The sequence below is a fragment of the Muscardinus avellanarius genome, assembly GCF_963383645.1.
Source record: "Muscardinus avellanarius genome assembly, chromosome: 12".
NCBI classification, from domain to species: Eukaryota; Metazoa; Chordata; class Mammalia; order Rodentia; family Gliridae; genus Muscardinus; species Muscardinus avellanarius.
This window is the reverse complement of record NC_137798.1, coordinates 4693213-4713067: the sequence shown is the minus strand read 5'-3', so window position 1 is coordinate 4713067 and position 19855 is coordinate 4693213. Positions and strand designations below refer to the sequence as shown.

At 50.6% G+C, this 19855-nt stretch overlaps 1 protein-coding gene across 2 annotated transcripts; it reads right to left on the bottom strand.

Annotated features, from left to right (window-relative positions):
* Positions 1-1515: 1515 nt before the first annotated feature.
* IVD (isovaleryl-CoA dehydrogenase) lies at positions 1516-19855 on the bottom strand (the record flags this gene model as incomplete). 2 transcript variants are annotated; one of them, XM_080707276.1, is made up of 12 exons in its annotated part: positions 1516-1649; positions 3308-3380; positions 3461-3565; positions 4084-4165; positions 4429-4522; positions 6585-6681; positions 8407-8543; positions 8744-8837; positions 10109-10278; positions 15159-15210; positions 15410-15499; positions 19703-19855. In XM_080707276.1, the coding sequence occupies 12 exons, from the start codon at positions 19853-19855 to the stop codon at positions 1516-1518; spliced, it is 1281 nt and encodes a 426-aa protein (XP_080563402.1). The 2 variants fall into 2 exon arrangements, with proteins under 2 accessions (XP_080563402.1, XP_080563403.1); XM_080707277.1 differs by lacking the exon at positions 15410-15499.

Sequence of the window (19855 nt, the reverse complement as noted above, 5' to 3'; positions counted from 1 at the left end):
TGTGTGTGGGTCAGGACCAAAACCCAGAAACAGGCGCCGCCAGACGGGGAGCCAAGAAAATCAGTTCCGTTTTTGGGAACTTAGAGGGGTGGAGGGACGCAGCCCCCTTCCTCTGAGACCACGGTCCTGTTGTGAGACCCCAGGCAGGACTTCTTGGAACACTTTCATGGTGCTGTTAACAGATCTGGAGCCCAGCTCCATCCAGTTCTGACCTTGAAAAAGTTAAAACTGTCTTGATCTTTTATAGAAACGTAGGAATGATTTCTAGAAATTCATAAGGCTCTAACTTAATATCCCACCATTCCGTGTTCCCTCCTTCCTTTATTTTGTTTTATTTTTTGTGGTGCTGAGGATTGAACCCAGGGGCACGATACCTCTGAACTACACCCCGAGCCCTATTTTATTTTTATTTTGAAACAGGGCCTTGCTAGGTTGATGAGGACCTCACTACTTGCTGAGGCTGCCCTTGGACCTGTGACCCTCCTGTCTCCGCTTCCCAAACACTGGGACTGTGTGTGCCACCGCGCCCGGATCCCTGAGAAAGGGATTGGTGTGTAGGTCTGTGGTAGAGTCCTTGCCTAGCATGCACAAGGTAATCAGTCCCCAGCACCACCACAAAACACAGAACAACCCCCTCCACACACACAGACCAAGTCACTGGGAGCACGCTGGAGGGCGGGATCGGGACCTGGGCCAGCCAGTCTCCCAGGACACCGTGGGATCCACAGAGGAGCAGCAAGTCCATTGCTTCTCTCCAAAACACTGGCTTAGGGCAGATGGGTTTGCTTCACATGTTTAATACAAAATGGCAGCAGCCACTGTGCAGTGGTAACAAAAGCAGCCACAGGGTACGCAGAAATGTCCGCAGGCAGCCTTGGCTGGAGTGGAGCCAGGCAGCCCAGGCCTGCTGCGGTCAGCTGCGAAGGCCACGTGAGCGGGACCTGCCAGTGTCTGCGGAGTGGAGAGTGTAGCGCTCAGAGGTGCTGGCGAGGGCCACCGCCAGCCAACTGTCCTCCGCCCCGGTGGATTCTCTAGCACAGGTTCCCAAGCTCTTGGGGGCGGATGATTCGAGAGATTGGCAAGTAAGAATGAGGTTTTGGACTTTTTTTCCTCCCAGAAAAGAGACCATTGAGTTCGAATACACGGAGAAGGCAATGCTTGATTCTGCTGTAGCTGCGCAGAGAGGGCTCCCTGCCAGAGGCTCACCCATGGAGGCGGTGGGCACCTGGCGAACAGGTACCACCCAGGAGGCAGGAGCATCGTGCTTCGGAGTCGCCAGAGCTCTCCCAACAACTCCTGAGATGCCAGCACGCTTCCTGGAGTCCTCTTGGAGTGTTCCTGGCTGGCTGTCCCCGCTGCGAGGCCCCCAGCTTGGCAGCCAGCGGGGAGGACTCAAGCTTGGGAGAGGCCACAGGGCTGCAAGTCCCAGGGCAGCCTTGGGCACGCAGACCGCCACGCCTCTTCTTCCAAGGAAAGGCCTCTCGGTGCAGGGATGAGGGCTGGCGGGTCTCCAGGCTAGTGGAAATCTGCGTTGAAGGCTCTGCCGATGACCAGCCGTCTCACCTCACTCGTCCCAGCCCCGATCTCATAGAGCTTGGCATCTCGAAGAAAGCGGCCCATGGGAAAATCATTGATGTAGCCGTTGCCCCCTGCAGCCGGGGTTTGGGAGGAAAAAAAGAACAGAAGCAATGGGTAGTGGGGCAAAGCAAAGAAAGCCAACAGAAAGCCAGGCACGGTCATCCCTTAGGGTCTAGGGGAGCGGTTCCAGGATCCCCTATGGATGCCCAAACCCACTCGAGTTCCGTATACAGAAATGACAGCATTTGCATATAAGCTACGTAATTCTCTCATATACCTTAAGTTGCCTCTAGCTTACTTATAATTCCTACGGAAGCCGGGCCTGGTGGTGCACGCTTGGCATCCTAGCATTTGGGAGGATCACGCAGGTTGGAAGCCAGCCTGAGCTACTTAGTGAGACCCTGTTTCAAAACTAACTCAGTGAGACCCTGTTTCAAAAATAAAGAATAAAAATAAAATAGGGCTGGGGATGTAGCTCGGAGGCAGAATGACATCCCCAGCACCACACACACTAATAATAATAAAATAATAATAACAACAACTAATAAAATATAAATATTATTTACTTATTTAAATTTTGAGGGGAGTACTGGGAACGGAACAAGGGACACTCTCCCACTGAGTTACATCCTCACAGCAATTTTTATTCTTATTAATTTGTGTGTGTGTGTGTGTGTGTGTGTTACTAGAGATGGAACTCGGGGGCCTTATACCTCCAGGCTATGCCTCCGGTCCTTTTAATTTTATTTTTATTTGTTAACAGGGTCCATAAGTTGCTGAGAGCCTCACTAAGTCTTTGAGGCTGTCCTCAAATCTGTGATCCTCCTGTCTCAGCCTCCAGGTACTGAGATTACAAGCATATACTACCATGCCTAGCCTTTATTTTTATTTTTGAGACAGAGTCTCACTAAGTTGCTCAGGCTGGCCTCAAACTTGAAAGTCCTGTCTCATACTTCGAAGTCTTAGGGTTACAGGTGTGCATCACAGAGCCTGGCTACAGATGCGTGGTGGCGCAGCTTGTAATGGGACAGGAGGACTGCCTAGGTTCGAAGCCAGCCTCAGCTACTGAGTGAGGCTCTCAGCAACTTAGTGAGACCCTGTTTCCAAATAAAATATAAAATAGGTCTGGGAGTGTAGCCTGGAGGTAGAAGGCCCTGGGTTCCACCCCTAGTACCCCCCCCCCCCACACACACAAAAGAAAGAAAGAAAGAGGAAGAAAGAGGAAGAAAGAGAAAGGAAACAGAATGAGCCTGGTAAGGTGCACGCCTGTAATCCTAGTGTAGGCTAAGGCAGAAGGATCGCAGCTTAGAGGCCAGATTCAGCAACTCAGTGAGACCCTGTTTCAAAATAAAAAATAAAATAGGGCTGGAAGCGTAGCTAAGAGGTAGAATTCCCTAGTTCAATCCCCAGTTCTGAAAAAAAAATAGAAGAGGGAGAGGAAGGAAGGAAAGAAAGAAAAGAAAGCCGAGAAGCACTGGGAGGCATGGAAGTGGGAGGCAGAGCAGAGCCTGGGGTCCAAGCTGAGCCTGGGCTGCAGTCGGTGCCCTTCATGCCCTGGATGGGCGGGCAGGGCGGGGAGCAGCGCCCCCTGGTGGCCTCTAGTCCTTTTCAGCTTTCCCTCCTGAGAGGCTGGCAGAGCCTAGAGGTGGCGCTCAGCTGTGGCGGGGAGAAGAATCCTCTTTGCAGGCAGTCCCAGGCTCCCTGGCAGTGGGACCTCGGGGCGACTCACCGAGACACTGGATGCCGTCCAGGGCGACCTGCGTGGCACACTCAGCTGAATAAAGAATCACCCCCGCACAGTCCTGCGGGAAGGTTAGGGTCAGCGGGCCGGCCAGGACGCGGGGCCCTCCCAGCCCCTCCCTCCTTGGGGGCTGGCCCTCACCTTGGCGGTGCAGTGCCCCTCATCGCAGGCTTTGGCCACGTTGTAGACATACTGCCGACATGCCATGAGGCGGGTGTACATGTCTGCCATCTTCCCCTGCATCAACTGGGCACAAAAGGTCATCACAGGTCACTATCTGAGTGGCCCTGAGGGCTTCCTGTCACCAGAGGCAGGTCAGCATGGAGAAGAGATGGGGCTTGTCGAGGACGGCAGAGATGGGCGCAGATCTGGGTGGTGAGGCCAGAGAGCTGCTATGGACACCATTTCCTGCAATGGCATCTGCCCCCAGGCGCTATCTGCTACAGCTCTCACTAACTCCCCGCAGAAGGGTCAGACTAGAAACGCCGATCCCTTTCCCCTGTGCCCCTACACCCTGCAGGTTTTACCTCCCAGCCTTACAGTGTCTAGTTCGTTCATCTCAAATAGAAATGGATGGGCCAGAGTCGTGGACGTCCTGAAGGCACCCGAAGCCCAGCTGCATGCTAACACAGCCTACATCCCAAGCGTTCGAGCCCATTTTGCTGGAGGAGAGCAGACGTCTCACAGTGCATGCCTACTCCCCCACTCGGTACAGAAAGCTTTATCCCAAGAAAGAGGGCGTTTCAGCAAAGTATTCCACTCACCTGGAAGTGGCCGATTTTCTGGCCAAAGGCTTCCCGCACATGCAGGTAGGGAATGGTATGGTCAAGGACAGCCTGCATGATCCTGCCAGAAAGGAGAAGACGCTGCTGGTGGGCCACTGTCCTGCCACCCAAGGGGTGACAGACTGCCAGACGCCTGTCACCTTAGGACATTTTCCTTCTGTGTGAAGAACTTAAACAAAGGAGTCAGTTCTTTTCATCTCTAGAAAGAACACAGGGGCCGCCGGGTGGCCCCCGTTACCCCCAGGGGAAGGCTGTGCTCCTTAGGGTGGCCCCACTTGCCAAGGAGGCTGGAGGACCTCAGGTCCCCAGGAGCCTCACACTTACCCGATGGGCCCGCCCGCCAGCACCAGGCGCTCCAGGTCCAGCCCGCTCATCAGCACGTAGACACCCTTGCCCGTATGGCCCAGGATGTTGGTGGCTGCCAGGAGAAACGCTGGTCAGATAGTGCGTCCACGGCCTCTTCACCTTTATAAAACCTACTAGGTTGACAACGTGCTTTCATATAAGGCACTGAAATACGGTACTTGATGTTCCGCCAGGGCTCCCGGGGAGAGATGAGGGTGAACTTTGCCACTTCCAGTTAGAGGGAAGCTTTCAGGACACTCACACCACCCACAACACTAGACACAATGCCCCAAGCCCTTGGATCTTCCCCTTCTCTCCCTCCGACGGCGAGGTAGAGAAGTCCATTGGTCTAGAAGTTGCCCTGCCCCTTCCTGGTTCTTTCTATACCTGCACCCTGTGCAGGGGCCAGAGGGCTACCGTCCCCCAGAGCGTGTGCCCGGCCCAGTGTTACCTCCTCACACGGTGGCCCATGAAAGCTGCTTTGTCAGGAGACGGCCATTTGGTGTTAGAGACACAAGCTGCTAAGCTCCTATCCTGCTAGTACACTAGACAATGGACGGCCTTGGGTGTGCAGGCAGGAAACTGCAGCAGACACTTGACACCACCGACCTGCCTTCAATGCCGCCTGACAGGCCTCTTTCCTACAAAGAAGCATCTGTGCAGATCCTCCTCCCTAGCTGCTCCTTCTAGCCAGAGTCTACTTTTCTTTCTAGCATGGCAGATCATAGCGGGGAGGGATGGTCTGGGGCTGAGCTACAGAGCCACCCTAGTGGGCTGAGTCCACCTATGCCCTGGTCCTATCGGCTTGCTGGTTTTCCTGCAGTGCTGCGTGGCGTCACATTTCCAGACAGAGCTCAGGAGAGAAGATACTGTGTGTGTGTGTGTGTGTGTGTGTGTGTGTGTGTGTGTGTATCCAGGGGTATCTCTGAACTACACTCCTAGCCCTATTTTTTTCTTTTAAAGTTGTGAAACAAGGGTCTCACTAGATTGATGAGAGCCTTACTACTTGCTGAGTCTGTCTTTGAACCTGTGATCTTCCTGTTTCAGCTTCCCAGGTACTGGGATTATAGATGTGAGCCACCATGCCTGGTTAGAAAATATTCTTTCTGGAACCAAACGACTTCCCCTTCACTGAATCTGGTTCCCATCAGTGCATCCAGATTTTTTTTTTTTTTCTTGTACTGGGGATTGAACCCAGGGGTACCCTACTTCCATGTACATGCCCAGCCCTTTTTTAAAATTTATTTTACTTTGAAACAGGGTCTCACTAAATTGCTAAAGTTCTCACTAAGTTGCCGAGGCTGGCCATGAACCTGCAATCCTCCTGTCTCAGCCTCCCAAGTACTGGGGTTACAGGAGTCTACCCCCATACCCAGCTCACATACTTTTTTATTTTTACTGCAGTACTAGGGATGGAACCCAGGGGCATTCTACCTTCAAGGTATACCCCCAGCCGTATTTTTTATTCTTTATTTTGAAACAGGGTCTCACTGAGTTGCAAAGGACCTCATTAGCTGAGGCTGTCTGTGAACTGCAATCCTCCTATGTCAGCCTCCCAAATGCTGGGATTATAAGAACGTGCCACCACGCCCTGCTTCAGATACTTTTTTTGTTTGTTTGTTTGTTTGTTTTGGTACTAGGGATGGAACCCAGGGGCATTCTACCTGAGCTAACCCACCCCCCATATTTTTTTATTCTTTATTTTGAAACCATCTCACTGAACTGCAAAGGGCCCCACTAAGTAGCTGAGGCTGTCTGTGAGCTGGGATCCTCCGGTCTCAGCCTCCCCAATGCTGGGATTACAAGCTCACGCAGGCTATCCAGCAGCAACTGGGAAGTTGAGAGGACGTGCACAGGCTGGAGTAGGTCTTACCTTTTGTCTTTCAGCTTTCAGCTACAGGGACACAAATCCCAGGCAGAACGTGTTATCCACAGAGGAAGCACAGCCCTTCATCTCAGCCAGACAGGCGGGGGACAGCTGTCCAGCAGCCCCAGGCCCACAGTGCAGCCACATGTCACGGAGGAGCTAACAATGGCGAGCCCCTCTACCCAAGACACGGCTTTCTCAGCTTGAGAACGGCCAGAGCAGCTTGCGAAGGGCCTGGGGCAGGGGCTCCTCGTTCTCAGACACTTACCAGGGATCTTGCAGTCTTCAAAGATGAGCTCACAGGTATTGGAGCCCCTCATCCCCAGCTTGTCAAGCTTCTTGGCGGTGCTAAAGCCAGGAATACCCTTCACAGGAAACAAGGGGGGCTCTGCTTAGACTCACCCAAGGCCCTGGGGAGGGGAAGGCTACCTCTCCCTTGGGTGGGGGGCTCTGGATGGCCGCAGCCGGCTGTCTCTTCTGCAGGTGCCGTCGGAGTCGCTCGCTCCAACGCCCAGCCCTGAGCCCCGCTGATGCCCTGCCACGTCTCGGGCCGTGGACAGGAGGGCCAAGAGGTTTTCGCTCTCTTCCTCTTTTGCTGCTTTCCCTAATGGAGTCCACTGGGAGGGACTAAAGCGCCTGTGTGCTTTGACCTAGACTACCCAGGTGGGGTGTCCGGGCACAACCTGGAGCTTTCTAACCTCAGCTGAGGCCTTTTCCTCGAACCTTAGCCAGCTCCTTCCCCTTTCCCCATGGAGGGTACTGCAAAGCTTTATTATTCACAAATTCTCGGCCATCTCCCGCTTCACTGTGGTCCCTGGCCACACAGGCGCCATGGTCGTCAGGCAGAAGGCTCGTCCTCCATCACCCGTGACCCATCCTCACCGCTCCCAACTCGCCGCTGCACCCCCACACATCCCAATTTCCCCCCTCCTATTTTCCTTCCTCTTTATCATAAAATTGCTTATCTTCCTCCCACTCCTTTCCTTCCTTCCTTTCTTTCTTTCTTTCTTCTTTCTTTTTTTTTTGTGGTACTTGGGATGAACCCAGGAACATTCTACCTTTGAGATACATATTCAGAGCCGGGTGTGGTGGCGCACGCTTGTAATCCCAGCATTTGGGAGGATGAGACCAGAGGATCACGGTTCGAGGACAGCCTCAGCTACTTAGTGAGGCCCTCTGCAACTCAGTGAGACTCTGTTTCAAAATAAAGAATAAAAAGTAGGGCTGGGGGTGTAGCTTGGAGGTAGAATGCCCCTGGGTTCCATCCCCAGTACCACACACACAAAAAAGGAGATACATATTCAGCCCTAAAATGTTTTTGTTTGCAAATAGGGTCTCACTAGGTTGCTGAGTATCCTACCATGTTTCTGAGGTTGGTCTCAAACCTGCAACCCTCCTGTCGCAGCCTCCCAAGTACTAGGATTAAAGGTGTGTGCCACCATGTCTGGCTTCTTTTTTGTCTCAGCTTCCCAAGTACTGGGATTTACAGGCATGTGCTACCATGCCAGCTCCAAGTCTAACTTCTCCTCTCTCTCTTCTTCTTGCTTGCTATCTTTTCATTTTCTTTCTTTCTTTTGAAATGTCTTTATTTATTTATTTTTTTGGTATGGGGATTGAGCCCAGAGGCACTCTGCCTTCGAGCTATCCCCCCCAGTCCTTTTTGTTTTGAAACAGAGCCTTGCTGAGTTGCTGAAGGTCTTGCTAAATTATTGAGGCTCACCTCCAGCCTACGATCCTCCTGTCTCATCCTCCAGGTTCTGGGTCCTTCTTGCTTTTGTTGTCAAGACTGGAAGGTACGTCTTCATATCCACTTGCATTCCCACCTAAACCTCGGTCTCCTCTGCTGCTCCTGCCCAGCTCACCCAGGACCCCCGACTGTCAGCTCTCGTGGCTTCCTTTCGGCCGTCTCTTCCTGGACCTCCGCATGGCTGAGCCTTCGCACGCGACCCACCCCGCTGGACTCGACTCTCTGCCCACCTTTCAGTCTCTCTCTGCCCCCTCCACAGCATCGATCTGACTCATCACGGAAAGGAGTAGCCTCTGGTGTCACTGCCCAGAGACGGACGCCTCCCCGAGCCCCACGCCCTCACCTTCTCCACGATGAAGGCCGTGATGCCCCGAGAAGCTGGCACCGCGGCCAAGTCTGTCTTGGCATAGACAACGAGGACGTCGGCGTCGGGGCCGTTGGTGATCCAGAACTTGTTGCCGTTCAGGATGTAGTAGTCTCCTGCGGGCAGGGCATTGCCTCCTTGCTCAAGCCGGCTTGGCTTTTCTGGGACCAGCTGGTCCCCAGAACTTCTGCTTAGCAAGAAGCTGCTTAGCTGAACACTAGTTCTGGCAGCTCACGTGGCCCGCCGCGGCCGTAGCTCCCGGCTCTCCTGGGGTTTGTTCCTCCCCCGCGCAGCCCTGTAGCTGAGGTGACCTCACCTTTCTTTTCAGCTTTTAGCTTCATGGAGACAACATCAGATCCAGCGTTGGGCTCACTCATGGCCAGGGCTCCGACGTACTCACCACTGATCAGCTGCAAGGAAAACCCCAGCAAGCCCCTTAGGAGCTCAGAAGCCACCTTCGGCAGCCCACAGATCCTGCCTCTTCCTGTTTGCATTATGCCCTTTCAAACCTCCCTCTCACAGCGAGGTGCTGGTAAAGTCCTAAAAGGGAAGCCCAAGCCGGGCGTGGGGGTGCACGCTTGTAATCCCCGCGCTTGGGAGGCCGGGACAGGAGGATCGCGCAGGTTCGAAGCCAGCCTCAGGTACTTAGTGAGGCTCTCAGCAACTTAGTGAGACCCTGTTTCCAAATAAAATAGAAAATAGGTCTGGGAGTATAGCCCCTGGGTCCCACCCCCAAAAAAGAAAAAAAAGGAGAGAAGCCCACTATCTATGAGGCTAAAGTGTCTCTCCTTTTCTTTCTCTCTCTCTCTCTTTCTTTCTTTCTTTCTTTCTTTCTTTCTTTCTTAGGGTCTGGGGATGGAACCCAGGGGCGTTTGACCTCCGAGCTACACCCCCTGCCCTATTTTTTATTCTTTATTTTGAAACCGGGTCTCACTGAGTTGCAGAGGGCCTCACTAAGTAGCTGAGGCTGTCCGCAAACCGCGATCCTCCTGTCTCAGCCTCCCGGATGCTGGGATTACAAGCGTGCGCCACCACACCCGGCTCCCTATCTGAGTTTTTATTTTGAAATGGTCTCACTAAGTTGCTGAGGCTGGCTGAAAACCCGTGTTCCTTCTGTCTCAGTCTCCTATGTACTGAGATTTCAGGTATGGACTCCAATACCTAGCAATAATAAACTTAACACTTTTTTTTTGTTTTTTGTAGTGCTAGGGATTGAGCCCAGGACATCGGGCCTGCTAGGCAAGCATTCCATCACTACTGAGCTACATCCCCAGCCCTCAATTTTTTGACTCCAGTATTTTATTTTTATTTATTTATTTCAATACTGGGGATTAAATGACTCAAGTTTTTTTTGTGTGTGTGTGTATGTGTGTGTGTGTGTGTGTGTGTGTGGTACTAGGGGTGGATTCTAGAGTTATTCTACCTCCGAGCTATACCCTCCACCCTTATCTTATTCTTAATTTGAAACAGGGTCTTGCTAAGTTGCAGAGGGTCTCACAAGTTGCTGAAACTGGCCACGAACCATGAACTGGCTGACTCAAGCATTTTAAAGAAACCCTGAGTCCCTTCCTAACCATATCTGGTCCACAGCAGCAGTCTGACTGGACCCCCCAGGGAAAGAGGACCCTAGTGGTGGAGGTCCAGGGAGATGGCGAGGCTATCCTCATGCCCACATCCTCACCTTTGGGAGATATTTCTCCTTCTGGGCTTCGTTCCCATTGCGCACAATCTGGTTGAGGCACAGGTTGGAGTGGGCACCATAGCTGAGGCCCACTGCTGCCGAAGCTCGGGATATCTCCTCCATCACCAGCACGTGTTCCAGATAGCCCAGGCCAGAGCCACCGTACTGAACTGGGAGCGGGCAGTGCAGGGGAGTACAAAGGCAGCCAGGTTAATCTGGCACACTGACAGGAATCTTACATTAGTTGACAGAAAGGAAACACCCGTGCAGCACCTATTCCAAGATCCCCCATCCCTGGCAAGGTCAAAAGGTCGTTGCCATGGACCCTGTACATGAGCTCACAGAACTGGTTCAGCTTGCTGTGGCTGGCCGAGCTGTGGTTCAGAAGACAATCACTGCCAACTTTATCCCCAGACATCTTGCATGGAGACAAGAAAACAACCTAAGCTCACTATTCCAGAGTTACGGAAGCACGGGGCAGACGCGTGAATGAAGAAAGAGGGCCTAACAGGAGGACACCAAGGGGGCCGGGGTTGGGGGCAGTGTCCAAACCAGCTACAAGGCCACGGATGTTTGTGCGGCGGCCTCAGGAAAGTGAGATTCCATAGCAGAGCTTTGGACCCAAAGAAGCAGGACTGGTTATAGCGAGGAGAGCCACAGCCTGAGGGGAAACCTGGAGGAAGGCTGCTCAACAGAGGGCAGAAGAGATGCTGGCAAGGAATTGCAGAACCCCTAAAAAACGAGGTTTTACGGCCAGGTGTGGTGGTGCACGTAATCCCAGAACTTGGGAGGTTGAGAAAGGAGGATCTCGTGCTTGAGGACAATCTTAGAGACTTAGTAAAACCCTCAGCAACTAACTTAGTAAGATCCTCTTTCAAAATTTGAAAATAAGCTGGACATGGTGGTGGACACTAGTGATCCCAGCATCTGGGAGGCTGAGACGAGAGGATCATGGTTTGCGGACACCCTCACCTACTTAGCGAGTCCCTCTGCAACTTAGCGAGACCCTGTTTCAAAAAAAAAAAAAAAAAAAAAGACTGCGGGGCATGGTGGCGCACGCTTGTAATCCCCGCACTTGGGAGGCAGAGACAGGAGGATCGTGCAGGTTTGAAGCCAGCTGTGCGCGCTGGCTTAGGAGACCCTGTTTCCAAAATGAAAATGTAAAAATAGGTCTGGGAGTGTAGCCCAGAGGTAGAAGGGCTTTCAGGAACCCCAGTACCAGAAAAAAAAAAAAAAAAAGACTAAAAAATAGGGCTAGGGGTGGGGCTCAGAGGTAGAATGCCCTGGGTTCAATCCCCAGTAAACACACACAAATATACACACCGCAACAGAACCAGTGTAGAGAAACAGAACTCATAGAAGAAATTATTATTTGTTATTTATTTTCGTGGCACTAGGGATTGACCCAGAGGCATTCTACCTCTGAGCTACACCCCCAGGCCTTTTTTATTTTTCATTTTATTTTGTTTTGTGTTTGGTGGTGGTATGGAGATGGAACCCAGGAGCATTCTACCTCCAAGCTATATTCCCTAGACCTATTTTATTCTTTTATTTGGAGACAGGGCCTCACTAAGTTGCAGATGGCCTCACCAAGTTGCTGAGGCTGGCCGCGAACCTGTGATCCTCCTAACTCAGCCCCCCAAATACTGGGATTACAAGTGTGTGCCATCACGCCCAGTTTATTTTTTATTTTAAAACAGGGTCTTGCCAGGTTGCTGAGAGTCATGCTAAGTTGCTAAGGTTGGTCTCAAACCTGCGATCCTTCTATCTCAGCCTTCCAAGTACTAGGTACAGGTATGTGCCACCATGCCTGATTGGGATTAATCAGGTGCTAGGGATTAATCTCAAAGCCTTGTGTGTGCTAGGCAAGTGCTCTATTACTAAGTTATAGCCATGGCTTCTTGTTTTTTTTTTTTTTTTTTTTTGGTGGTACTGGGGGTGGAACCCAGGGGCTGGCTTTCTACCTCCGCACTATACTCCCAGACCCATTTATATTTTATTTTGGAAACAGGGTCTCACTAAGTTGCTGAGAGCCTCACTAAGTAGCTGAGGCTGGCTTCGAACCCGCGCGATCCTCCTGTCTCAGTCTCCCAAGCGCGGGGATTACAAGCGTGCGCCACCACGCCCCACTCTAGCCATGGCTTCTTTTAAAAATTTCTTCTTATAGTAGAATGCCCCTGGGTTCAATTTCCAGTAGGAAAAAAAGAAAGAAAGAAAGAAAGAAAGAAAGAAAGAAAGAAAGAATTATTTGAAAGGGTTTTATCTTATTTCTTTTCTTTTTATTTTTAAAATTGTCTGGTACTGGGAATTAAACTCATGGCATTCTATCTCTGAACTACATCCCAGCCCTTTTTTTGATACTGAGTATCAAACCCAGGGGCATTCTACCTGTGAGCTATACAATAAATATATAGTACTGGGCATGGAACCCAGAGGCTTTCTACCTCCGGGCTATACTCCCAGACCTATTTTCTATTTTATTTGGAAACAGGGTCTCACTAAGTTGCCGAGAGCCTCACTAAGTAACTGAGGCTGGCTTCGAACCTTCATGATCCTCCTGTCTCAGCCTCCTAAGCGTGGGGATTACAAGCATCTGCCACCACGCCCGGCTTATGCTCCTTATATTTTACAGGGCTTTTTGTTTTTTGTTCTGAAACAGAGTCTCCCTAGGTTGCCGAGAGTCTCACTATGTTGCTGAAGAAGGTCTGGAACCTGTCATCCTATTGTTTTGGTTTCCCAAGTACTAGAATGACAGGCATGTGTCGCCATGCCAAAATGCTGTTTTTTTGTTTTTTTTTTTTGGTGGTACTGGGGTTCCTGGAAGCCCTTCTACCTCCGGGCTACACTCCCAGACCTATTTTTTATACTTTTTTATTTGGAAACAGGGTCTCCTAAGCCAGCGCGCGCGGCTGGCTTCGAACCTGCGCGATCCTCCTGTCTCTGCCTCCCAAGCGTGGGGATTACAAGCATGCGCCACCACGCCCGGCCAAAATGCCGTTTAAAAATGTTTGTTTTGAAACAGGATCTCACAAAGTTGCTGAGGCTGGCCTCAAATCTGTGATTCTCCTATCTCTGTCTCCCAAGTACTGGGATTAGAGGTGTAAGCCGCCACCTTCTTTCCTTTCATAATAGGGCTGTGTGTGTGTGTGTGGTACTAAGGGTTGAACCCAGAGGCATTCTACCTCCAAGCCACACCCTCAGCCCTATTTTTATTTTGTTTTTAAATAGGGTCTCACTTGGTTGAACAGTGTCTCACTACTTGCTGAGGCTGTCCTGGAACCCGCGATCCTCCTGTCTCAGACTCCCAAGTACTGGAATTGCAAGCATATGCCACGAGGCCCAGCCTGTACTGGGGTTGGACCAGGGGGCTCTACCACGGAGCTGTATCCCCAGTGGTGATTTATGTAGAGACAGTCACCAAGCCGCCAAGGCTGGCAACGTGTGGTCCTCTTGCCCAGCCTCTTAAATTCTTATGATTACAGGTTTCATCACCTTGCCTGGCTTATATTGTAAATTTCGACAATCAGCTCAAATTCCAGGAATTATCCTCCCCTAAGTGGCCAAGTCGAGACAGAAGGCGAAATATACAGTTCCTCCTCCACATCAAGGAATTGGTTCCAGGACCGGCCACGGACCAAATCCTGAGGCCGCGCAAGTCTTAAAGCACAGTGGCGTATTTGCATATAACCTATGTGCGTCTTCCCACAGGCTCTGCATCTCCAGGTTGCTTATGTAAACAGTTCTTTACTGTTTAGAGAATCACAAGGAAAGAGCTGACTGCCGTGTTCCACCCCTATCTCATGCCCAGAGTGAACGCAGGCGATGCCGTCCAGGGGCGCCAAAGGCTCATGTTCCCGCGCCCCGTAAGCCAGCTAGGCCTCTCCTCTAGAAGGATCCTACCCTCTCCCCCTGCAAACAAGTAGTAAAACCCACAGGGGCACTGGGCAGACCCTGGAGAGCCCATTAAACACATCGCTTGGCTCAGACATCCCTCTCACCCCATCTGCCCCAAATGACCTCCAGTGACGCGCCGTAGGCAGAGGACTCAAGCAGCTCACCGGGACACACCTGCCCTCACTGTTTCTGCCTATGTGCCCTGGTCAGATAGGACTTAGGGATTATGGCAGTAAGACTGAAACACCAAGGCAACTGACTTCCAAGACAGTTTATTAAACTCCCCCAATTCATCTGGGGAGCCTATTAAATTTAAGTATGCAGATTTCACAGAACTCATGATAAGCAAGGCCTGGATTCAACCTCCAGCATAAAAAAAAAAAAATTAAAAGTTCTAGCTGGGTATGGTGGCGCAAGCCTGTAATCCCTGTACTCGGGAGACTGGGACAGGAGATTGCAGGTTCGAGTCTCAGTAAGTACAGAGATTCTCAACAACCTAGCAAGACCCTGTTTCCAAATAAGAAAACCAGGCGCGTTGAAGGTAGAATGCTTCTGAGTTCAATCCCCAGTAACACACACACACACACACACACACACACACACACACACACACGCACCACATGTCATGTATGTCTTTGGAACAATTTTGTGTGTGTGTGTGTGTGTGTGTGTGTGTGGTGCTGAGGAACCTAGGGGCATTCTACTATGCCCAACTCCCTATTTTTTATTCTTTATTTGGAAACAGGGTCTCACTAAGTTGCTGAGAGCCTCACTAAGTAGCTGAGGCTGGCTTCGAACCTGTGCGATCCTCCTGTCTCAGCCTCCCAAGTGCTGGGATGGAACAATTTTTGTGTGTGTGTGTGGTGCTGAGGATGGAACCCAGGGGCATTTTACCTCTGAGCTACACCCTCAGCCTGATTTTTTATTTTTTACTCTGAAACAGGGTCTCACCAAGTGGCAGAGGGCCTCACTAAGGAGCTGAGGCTGGCTGCACGCTGCGATCCTCCTGTCTCAGCCTCCCAATGCTGGGATCACATGCGTGCATCACCACGCCCGGCTTCTTTGGAACAATGTTTTCCTCCCTTTTTGTTGCCTTTGCAACTGTGTTAGAAGGCACGCAAGAAAAGTTCTTTTTAGGGAAAGACGTTCTACTTACCGGGGGCTGTGACACCCAGCACCCCCAGGCTCCCCAGCTGCCTCCAAAACTCCTGTGGACACAATGGAGTAGAGGGCGTCATGAGAGGGCTGCCAGCCACGCGTGGCTGGAACAGCGACAAGTGCTTCAGGGAGAGGAGCTGCGTTTTCGGGGAAGCTTTCCCTCCCAGGGCACCCATCGAGCCCTTCCAGGCAGGCACAGGAATACCACTCAGTCCGCTCCCAAGCCCTCGCCCCAGCCTTAGGACTCACTCTCAGGTTCTTGAACTCGTTGTTCTGATCAATCTCCTGGGCTTTGGGGGCCAGATGCTCCTGAAGGAACTTAGACATGGTCTGGCGAAGCTAGAGGAAGAGAGGTTGGACAGAGGCCTCCGAAACTAAGACCTCATGGGAACCGGGCCACAGCCAGCCTCCACGAACAGCATTAGGGCGGAGCTTCAGAGTCTCGCTAGTCAACGCCTCCCCAGAGATGATAGTCACAACTTTTTCGTAAGACCCTCAGTTTAGACAGCTTGAAGATGATTTTTATCTTATTTATTTATTTACTTTTATAGCTCTGGGGATTGACCCAAGGGACATTCTACCTCTGATCTACACTCTGAGCCCTATTTTATTTTTATTTTGAAAGAGGGTCTCAGTAAGGTTCTCGCTAGGTTGATGAGAGTCTCACTACTTAGATCATAGGTTGTCCTGATCATAGGTTGTACTCAGCCTATGATCTTTCTGTCTTAGCCTCCCAATTACTGGGATTACAGGTGTGAGTAACCATGCTTGGCTTCTTAATTTTATTTTTTGAGACACTGGAAATTGGACACAGGGGTGTTCTACCTCTGAACTAAGGGGTGTTCCACCTCTGAACTATGTCCCCCATTAATTTTTATTTTGAAATAGGATCTCACTAAGTTATACTCCCAAGTACTGGGATTACAAATACTGGGATTACAGGTATGTGCTACCATGCCTGGCTTATCTTTTTTCCTTTCTATTGTATTATCCTCATTTCTTTTTGAAGTATTGGAGATTGAACCCAGGGTTTCGAGCATATTAGGCAAGCGTTCTACCACTAAGCTATATCCCCAGCTGATCTTATTTTGTATTTTGAGATATTGTGAAACAGAGTCTCAAGAAGTTGCCCAAGCAAAGCCTGACCTAGGACAAGAGAATCAGAGGTTTGCTGCCAGCCTCAGCAACTCACAAGGCCCTCCACAACTTGTGAGACCCTGTTTCTGAACATAAAAAATAAGCTGGGTGTGGTGGCACATACTCGTAATCCCAGTACTTGGGAGGCTGAGACAGGAGGATCGCAGGTTTACGGCCTGCTTCAGCTACTTAGTAAGGAACTCTGCAACTTAGTGTGACTCTGTTTCACAATAAAGAATAAAAAATAGCCAGGCGTAGTGGCGCACACTTGTAATCCCAGCATTCAGGAGGCTAAGACTGAAGGATCGCGGTCTGCGGACAGCCTCAGCTACTTAGTGAGGCCCTTTGCAACTTAGTGAGATCCTGTTTCAAAATAAAGAATAAAAAATATGGAGCCAGGCGTGGTGGCACATGCTTGTAATCCCAGCATTAAGGAGGCTGAGACCGGAGGATTGTGGTTTGCGACAGCCTCAGCTACTTAGTGAGGCCCTCTGCAACTCAGTGAGACCCTGTTTCCAAATAAAGAATAAAAAATAGGGCTGGGGATATAGCTCGGAGGTGGAATGCCTCTGGGTTCCATCCTCAGTACTGCAAAAAATAAAATAAAATAAAATAAAAAAAAAAATAAAATAAGGTTGGGAGCAGGGCATGGTGGCGCACGCTTGTAATCCCCATGCTTGGGAGGCAGAGAGAGGAGGATCGCGCAGGTTCAAAGCCAGCCGCGCTGGCTTAAGAGACCCTGTTTCCAAATAAAAAAGTATAAAAATAGGTCTGGGAGTGTAGCCTAGAGGTAGAAGGGTTTCAAGGAACCCCAGTACCACCAAAAATAAAAATAAAAATAAATAAGGCTGGGGGTGTAGCTCAGAGGAACAATGCCCCTGGTTTCATCCCAAGTAACACACACACACATACTTGCCCCAAGCAGATCTCAAACTTGTGATTCTCCTGTCTCCTTGAGTAGCTGGGATTATAGGCCTGTACCACCACGCCCAGTTTATTTATTTACTTTTTTTAAAAAAATTATTTTTCTTGTGTGATATTTGGGATGAAATTCAAAGGCATTCTATCTCTGAGCTATGCCTCCAGCCAATTTTTATTTTATTTATTCATTTATTCATTTAGTACTGGGGATGAAACTCAGGGGCCTTCTGTCTCCAGGCTACATTCCCAGACCTATTTTACTTCTTATTTAGAAATAGGGTTTTGCTGTGTTGTTGAGAGCCTCGGTAAGTTTCTGAGGCTGGTTTAGAACTTGCTATCCTCCTGTCTCAGCCTCCCGAGTACTGGGATTACAAGTGTGGGCCACCATGCCCAATTTTTTTTTTTTTTTTGAAGTGAGGTCTCACTAAGTTGCAGACGCTGGCCATGAACCTGGGATCCTCCTGTCTCAGCCTCCCAAGTATCCGGATTAGATGTGTGCACCACCACAGCTGGCTCTTATTTACTTTATTTTTTTGGTGGTGGTGGTACTGGGGTTCCTGGAAGCCCTTCTACCTCCAGGCTACACTCCCAGACCTATTTTATATATTTTTAAATTTGGAAACAGGGTCTCTTAATCCAGCGCGGCTGGCTTCGAACCTGCACGATCCTCCTGTCTCTGCCTCCCAAGCGCGGGGATTAGAAGCGTGCGCCACCACGCCAGGCCTTCTTATTTACTTTTGAGACTGGGTTTTGCTATGTTACTCTGGCTATCCTCAAATTCCTGGGCTAAAGTGGTCTTCCTACCTCAGTCTCCTAAGCACTGAAGATAATTTTACTTTGTGTGTGTGTGTGTGTGTGTGTGTGTGTGTGTGTGTGTGTGTTACTGGGGATTGAACCCAGACATGTTATATTTCTGAACTACATCTCCAGCCCTATTCTAATTTTTTTATTTTGAAACAGGATCTCACTAAGTTGCTGAGGCTGTTACGAACCTGCAATCCTCCTGTCTCAGCCTCCCAAGTACTGGGACTACAGGCATGGGCCACTGTGTCCAGCTCAAAGATGGTTTTTAAAATGCTGTACCCTATACAGAATCATTCCATGCCTTTCTATTGTACTCAGAATAAAACACAGGCTTCTTACCCAGCCAACGAGGCCCTGTGAGAGCTGTCTCAGCTGGCCTTCTAACCTTCACCAGTACTTTCCTTCCCCCACTCACTGTACTTTGGCCCACTCCATTCAGTTCTTGACATGTAGGCTTTTTACAGTCCCTAGATTGGCTAAAAGAGGTTAGGGTTAGGGTTTAGAAACTCCCCCTGGCTAGCCAGGCATGGTGGTACACGCTAATAATCCCAGTTCTTAGGAGGCTGAGACAGGAGGATTGTAGGTTTGAGAACAGCCTCGGTAAATAGTGAGACTCTCATCAATCTAGTGAGATCCTGTTTCAAAAATAAAGGGGAGGGGTCTGGGGGGTGTAGTTTGGAGATAGAATGCCCCTGGTTCCTCCCCAGTGCCAAGGAACAAAAAAAGGAAGAAGGAAAGAGAGGAAGAAAGATGGAAAGAAAACGAAACTCCCCTTGGCTAGCTGGGCATGGTGGTACACACCTGCAATCCCAGTACTTGGGAGGCTGAGACAGGAGAATTGCAGATTCAAAGCCAGCCTCAGCTACTTAGCGAGGCTCTCAGCAACTTAGTGAGACCTTGTTTCCAAATAAAAATAAAATAGAGTTGGGGTTGTAGCCCGGAGGTAGAAGGCCCTTGGCTTCCATCCCCAGTACTCCCCCCAAAAAAACCCTTCCCTTGCCAGGAAAGTGTGATATCTAGGACTGAAGTCATGACTTGTTTGGAGAAGCTGTCTCTGCTGAACAAACAACCAAATACTCTGGAATCTCCAGAAGGGTCGGGAACATTCCGAATGCCAGCAGAGAATCACATTCCTGGAAACCCCATCCTGCTTCCAAGTGTGCACAGCGTCCTTCCTCCAAGAAGGGTTCAGGCCCAGCCCCATTTATAACCGCATCTCTCAAGTTCTTGTACAACTTGTGCTTTGGATCTGAGGTAGAGAATGACAGCAAGCCACGCCGTGCATTTCAAAAGCCCTTAGTGTTTATTAAAAAGAAAGCTTCCCTGGTAACTGCGATGATTAACCAGGACGGAGAACCATCGCCTTAGACAACATTCTTGGGTTATCAGAACAAGATCCTAAGTGGGCTTCACAGATGGCAGGGCCCTTTTGCCACAAACAGCCTCAGCCAATCCACCAAAACACCACCATTTCTCTGCACCCTACACAAGTTTTCACCCTTGACGCCTCTATTTCCCTCAACGCCTCCACAGAGGCGAGGCTGAGGCCCGGGGCCAGAGGGTAAGCACGAGCTCGGCGTCCTCGGCCAAGTCGACTTTCCTAAGGCCCCGCGAGCACAGCTGCGGCTGGGTGCGTGCTGGACCCAGGCCTTGGGGCCGTAAGGGGGCCGGCGTCCCTACCTGCCTCTGCTCCTCGCTTAACCCGTTGATCGCATCGTCCACAGGCAACAGCGAGTACGGTCTCTGGCAGACGAGGCCTGCAAGGGGCGACGGCGGCGACCGCAGCCTCCAGCTGCACACGTGCCGTCCCAGAAGCCGGATCGCTGTCGCCAT